Source organism: Lepisma saccharinum, chromosome 18 (assembly GCF_977018435.1).
Source record: "Lepisma saccharinum chromosome 18, izLepSacc3.1, whole genome shotgun sequence".
Taxonomy (NCBI): Eukaryota; Metazoa; Arthropoda; class Insecta; order Zygentoma; family Lepismatidae; genus Lepisma; species Lepisma saccharinum.
In genome coordinates this window covers 2,793,129-2,799,613 of record NC_139246.1, presented here as the reverse complement: position 1 = coordinate 2,799,613, position 6,485 = coordinate 2,793,129, and the positions used below count along the sequence as shown (strand labels likewise).

General features: G+C 39.2%; 1 protein-coding gene across 2 annotated transcripts in view; it reads left to right on the top strand.

The window, feature by feature from the left end:
* The first annotated feature begins 6,235 nt into the window (after positions 1-6,235).
* The window catches only part of LIMK1 (LIM domain kinase 1), an 83,476-nt gene continuing 83,226 nt past the window's right edge, over positions 6,236-6,485 (top strand). For both annotated transcript variants that reach the window (XM_083140060.1, XM_083140059.1), the window contains exon 1: positions 6,236-6,275. In XM_083140060.1, the coding sequence (XP_082996186.1) occupies positions 6,251-6,275 (25 nt within the window). In that variant the 5' untranslated portion in view covers positions 6,236-6,250. The remainder of the gene's footprint in view (positions 6,276-6,485) is intronic.

The following is a 6,485-nucleotide window of genomic DNA, read 5'->3' as shown; positions in this document are numbered from 1 at the left end:
CACTTTCATTGCCATCTTCGTCATTTGTTCTATTCATCCGCTCACTATCTAGTGGCGGAGAGCTAACTCGTTTTTTGGATCAGTACCGTGATGAACTTCTGCTAGGGTAATTTCATTATGTCCATTTCGTCCAACGGGAGATTTATTTTGCTCGTAACTTGGATGCTGTGGTTCTCTAATAGCAGACTGCTGGTGAATGTCAGTGGTCCGGGCTTCACTTCTTGACTTCCACTAAATTCTCGAATTTCTTCCATAATTTCGTTCTCTTCCATACTGAATTTGGTTTCTATTTGATCTCCGGCCCCTATCTCCGTTGCCAATTCCATTTCTGTTTCCACTCTGTTCAATTGTAAAATCATCTCTACGATGAGAATTTCAACCGCTACATTTACATTTCTAACGTTGTAGCTCTGTTCTTCCCTCCCTCTGTTGCTTCTTTCATAATTCTTCCTACTCCGATAGGAAGACTGATTCTTCTGCTCCAAACAGAGCAATTCATGTCTGCGTACCAAGTCAGCAGCAGGAGATAAAGATTTGCATCTAACTGTTAAGAGTATTTCTCTCAATCTGAATGGGAGTTGGTTAGCAATCAAGCTTATACATTTATCCTCGGATAAAGATGGTTGTAGCAGTCTGAGCTGTCTGGCATTGTCCCAGAAAAATTCCGCTAAGCTGTTTCCTTTACCTGGCACAAATGTTTGTACAAGAATTTGCGTCAGTCTAGAAGATTTAACATCTTCGGATTCAAAGGTCTTTATAAATTTTCTCTTGAAAGTACCATAGTTGTTCAATTTGTGTTTATTTTCCATAAACCACAGTTTAGCTGTCTTCACAAGAATAAAGAGGATTACATTCAAATACCGTTGTTCACTCAAGGCCATTAAAGTTAAACTTTCCTCTAGGTCCTGCAGAAATTCTGATGGAAGTTGCTCATTCATTTCTCCAGTAATTTCACTATACTTAATGCCGACCTCTTGTCTACTGCTTGTGTCCTGGAGATATTTCAAGTATTTTTCTCTTTCACAAATTTTCTTCTCGCTGCCTGCAGAACTTTCAGAATCTAAATTTGCCTAAATACTTTCGGTACAGATTCTTTTTCTTAAGACCCTTCAGTGAAAACTCTCTTTCGGAACTGCTTGATGAAGTTTCAGTTTCCTTGTCTCCGCCTATCAATTTTGTCTTCCTTTCCTCTTTTTCTTTCAATTTCTTATTTTGTAGTCTTGTGCTTTCCCTTTCGTTACTCAAACAATTATCATTAAAATGCAATTTGAAGATGAGTTCGTCCCTAACATTAAGTATTGCCTCTTCTAATTCATTTTTCATTCTAGCCTGATTATCTGTCATCTTTCTTTCTAGCGCAACTTATTTGTTTACAAACTTTTCAGCATTTTTTTGATTTTCACAAGAACTCGATTTTGTTTGAGTTTATTCGTCATTGACAACGACCACATTACGCCGCGGACTGACAGACCGTCACAAAGCACTGCCTTTCTGCTGATCATTCTCTTGTGTCCTAACGTCTAATTTCACTACTTTTTCTCCTAATCGGTCGCTTATTTCCGGAAAAGTGCGTTTAATCTGCTATATATTCTGATATAGGAAATCAAATCTTCTATCCTGTTCTAACTTGTTTTGCTCTATAATTTTAAGTAGTTCCTGTTTATCTCTACTCCGCTCTAGCTTATCTTCTTCCCTAAATCTAAGCTTATCCTTTCTCATGCTTAACAAAATAGATTTCAATTCACAGATCTCATCAAGAACTTCATCTTCCTTTTCTTTAAATTTGTTCACTTTTTTCGAGGCACCCTGTAAAATTTCAGTGTCTTTTCCCTCTCTAAACGTTTCATTCTCCAGCTGATCTCGACAACGCTTACAAGAAAAAAAGTCCTCTGGCTTATCTTGAAATTTTTTAAACTCCTCTTCACTCATATCTTCGCATTTTCTGTGCGACCAATTCTTACACGACGTAACTTACATTCAACAGCAGCAATCTAACACGGTATCCCTTGATACATCCTGATCCTTCTCATAAGGTGACACTGATATACAATTCATGTTGTCGTTTCTGCTGACCTACTTCTCCCCTTTCCGATAACACAAAACAAAAATGTGTAAGTTTTCCTTTAAGCCTAACAGCTGACGCACTATCATTTTTCCCCGTGGTCGTTGTTTGAGAGTGAAGCATCAGTCACATTTGATAGTCGATTATTTTCTGTATTTAATCTGGGCTTCGGCGATAGCCTAGAATATACGCGCCTGCCTTTTTGTGTTTCGCGGTGACGAAGTCTAAAAAATGTCAACAACTCGAACGACTGCAAACTTTTCGCGTTTTTTCACCAACGGGCACGCGGACATCAACCGCAAAGACGAGACGCTGGAACACTCTTTCGCCGACTGCGCTACTGCGTGCCAAAAACTAAACCAGTCTACTTTTTAGAGGGGGACTGAAGTCTTTCTCATCCTCATTCGTTTCGGAGAGAATCATACGTCCTACAACAATCGGTTATAGTCTGCGATTCCTCTTTATTCTCTGCCTCTTTCTACCCTTACGGAAATTCTCTATCTTTCTATCACCCCCCTCACTTTCCTTAATCATTCTCTTTCTCTCTGTTTTCAATTTGTTCAAATCTTTCTTTCTCTCTGCTTGTTTGATTATTTATTTATTTATTTCTCCCTCTCTCTCTCTTCCCTGCTTCTTTCTATCTTTCTCTCTCCATGCTTGTTTATTTTTCTCTCTCCCTCCCTGCTTCTTTATTTATTTATTTACTTCATCCTGTATGCTTCTTTTTCGTTTTCTTGCGACTATTTTCTCTCCCTCGTTTATCTATTTCTTCTCCCTCTCTCTCTCTCTCTTTCTCATCGGCGTCTTGTATTGTTCTACCGCCAATCTTATTTATCTGCGGCTCTCTCACTGTGTTGTGTGCATTTGTCTTGCATATTAATTTTTCCTTCGTTATCTCTCACTTTTATTTATTTTCATTCCTTTTCTCTCAATGTCTAGATCTTTCTCTCCCTTTCTCTCTCATTTTTTCTATCTTTCTTATGACGTCATGGCGTATTTTACTTCCGATTCTGCGTCCCTTTGAAATGCTTCCTTCGAATCGGAGAAAAGTCTTTCTTCTGCTTTCAGAAAGGGTCGTCCGAGGGCAGCACTGAACAGTCCATAGAATGGTCTTCCCTCGCATGGCCGATTTTCATACTTCGTGGCAACGGCGATGTGTACTATATGGTCTAAATTGATTTGTTGTTGATTTAGTTTATTTTACTTCGCATTTTGTGCCTCTTGGCTAATTTGCGAAGATGGGGATGAGTGATGAAATGATGAAATGGATGAAAATGGACAATCACAAACAACCATACCCGACCGGGATTCGAACCCGGGACCCTTGGCGTCGCAGCGCGATGTGCTAACCACTCGGCCACAGGGTCGGGCAATGTCTAAATTGAGAACCAGGCGAACAAAACTTTTGTATATTTTTGGGGGTGACATCGTCGCAAGTAAGTCAGTTTACCCCAACCTGAAGAATCGGCAATCATAAAACTATTTTTATTATTTTAGGCATGGATCACATAAATGATACATTGTAAACAACAAATGAAATTTGATCTCCCGTGACGGCGCCAGGGAAAAATGAATTGGGGGCGGGGGCGGAAGGGGAGAGAGAAAATATTGTAAGGGGTCAGTTATATTTCTCGAACGCAATGTACACGCACGCCTGTACGATCTCTCTTCGAGCTAATAGAGCCTGCACACAAGCACGTATCTAGAAATATGTTTTCCGAACCAATTGTCTCAAAATAATAATAATAATAACGTTTAAACTAAAGTATTTATAATTATATTAAATTAATTACATTGTATTAATTAATATTATATTTTTATTACATTAATAGCTAAAAGGACGGTATAAGAATTGTGATGTAACAGCACGTATTCATTATGTAGCTAACGTGTAGTTAAAAATAAAAAAAGCCCTAGCAAGGAAATTTATGAAAAATATATGATATAACACCTGAAGACACAAACAAGCCAATATTTATTCATTTACGTCCCATGTGTTTTTCCATACGTGGTTATCAACAGACGATTCATTTAAATAAAGACATTAGCTATTTTCATTCGTGAGAACTGGCGTAAGTTACAAGGGCGTGCTGAAAAGTAATGCCCCCTATTATTTTGTGACGGTGTAAAGACATTTTGGATTTTGAGCAACCATGCATTGTACTCTTCAGAATTTCCCCCTTCTACATTACAAGTTTCAAACTTCTATCACCAGGGGTTGCTGAACTAGAGCGAGGAAAATGGCAGCATGTAACCATACTATGTCGGTGCATCTGAAACTGCGTGTGGTGACAGAGTTTCTAACTGCAGAACATGTGTCCCCAATTGACATTCATCAGAGAATGAAGGCTTTTTATGGCAATGAATGTGTAACGGCAGTACTGTATGATGTTGGACTGTTCATGCTCACAATGAAAACCCCTGCCGAGGAACTCTCAACGTGTCTGACAAAGAAATTCTTGAAAGTCATATATTTACATCAATTCTCCTATTTATCCACACAAAATAATATAAAATATTAACATTATTTTAGCTCTTGTACATTGCTTAGTGTGAAAAAATAAATTGCACCAGAAGGTCAACTTCACAAGTTAATTACTCTTCGGTTAGATGTTTCAGATTTGAAATAAATTTTTCATGAGAATCATATGGAAGGCGGAGGAAGCGATTACCCCCCCCCCCCCACACACACACACACACACACACCATCAATTGAGATGTTAAAGAAGGAGATCATGCCCAAAATCACCCTCTCGAAGTAAAATTAAATGACCCGTGAACATAAGAATAAATGTCTATACTTCTAAAACTAAGCGATCAGTCAGTCACGTTTAGACACGAAGTTCAAGACTAACAGTAAAGCATAAACGAACGTAGCAGGCGAGAAATAAAAAAAAAAGTTCATCCGCTCTTCCCTTTCCACATCACAAGTGCTTGATATGTTGTCTTATGTATAAAAAACAACAACTGAATGACAAGATTTTTTTCATATCCGAATTTTCTAGGGTTGGGATATTCACTTTCTCATTGCTGTATGTTTCAAAATAGACTAACCCCTTCCCTCTGAAGCTAGCTGAAGAGGCGTCGTGAGCGTCTCCCGCCGAGAGCCTAATTTTATCTTTCTCATATTTTGAAATATATTTTGCACAATTGGAATGAAATGCCAACTTCCCGGAGCCGCGGTGGTCTAGTCTGACTACCACGTAGGAGACCCGACTTCGATTCCTAGGGTGGGAATTTTTCCGGACTTGTTTCCGCATTAAGAGGCTCTGGGGCTCGCCCAACCTCAAATCAACGGGTACCTAGGGACAACCGTGGGGGTGGGGTAAAACCGTCCGGAACGTGGTGCTGATCACATCAGCTCCAAAATGTAAGATCACCTAGACACAATAACCGAGAACGAAACACTACTCCTGTTCCAGCATGTCACTTCTCCCACGCTTGCGATCGCTCGACAGTTTCTGTGCCAATCAGAAACGAGGAAAATGTTGTCTGCTGGGAAGCGAGGTGCGAATAGGAAGCAGAGAAGCGGTGCTTACGCATGTCGTGTTGCCACTTGTAACTTATTCCTCATTTTAGTGTTCTGTATGGACATTTGTACATTCCCGTGTAGCTTATTTCTAGCGTAACTCCTCCCAACAGTGTGGATGACAATACACGGCGTCAACGTTGCGTGGTTTCTGTTTTGGATAGGTAAACGTTCGGCGAGCACGGGTACAGTGACAACTTATGGCAAACACAGTTTAGAGTAGCGAGCACAGCATACGTAACGTATGTACATAGCATGCGTAGCGCTCTGTTTTGTCCATTGACTAGTCTATGTTTTGTCGCAGCTTTAGTGCTTTGCAATACCATATTGTACGTACAGTACCCTATATCCACAGATTACTATATCCTTGGCAAATGCGTTGTATAAAGTAACAAACAAATGCAGTAATAGGTGCGAGTGCGAGGAGTGTACTTCTGACGTCACATTCAATCAATTGTTTACATTCAGCGCATACAAAAACAAATAAAACTATAATATCCTAACTGCATCAATAGTTGCCTCTTAAATTGCTCACGTATATAAAAAAAATAGTTACTGTAACTATGAAGGCTTAATTTTTCATAAAAAAGTCTTTCTAGCGTCACTTCCGTTTTCTTCTTCTTCCTGTTCCTTGATCAGTCGTCAGTCCGCAGAATGTAATGATGGAGGAAGCTGGAACAAATGGTATGTATGCATGTTTAAATTATTGATAATTGTGTTAATTTTTGCGATTTCAGGAAACATGAGCTTGTTAATATAGGAAACTTACGTTCAGTAAATAAAAATTAACCGCAGAAGTTTCCAAATGTAAGAAATTTGTAACATTATTGTGGGCGTCTTCGCATCTCAAGTCTTTCCGACGCTGTCATTGATCTTACAACAACTAGCAGAAAG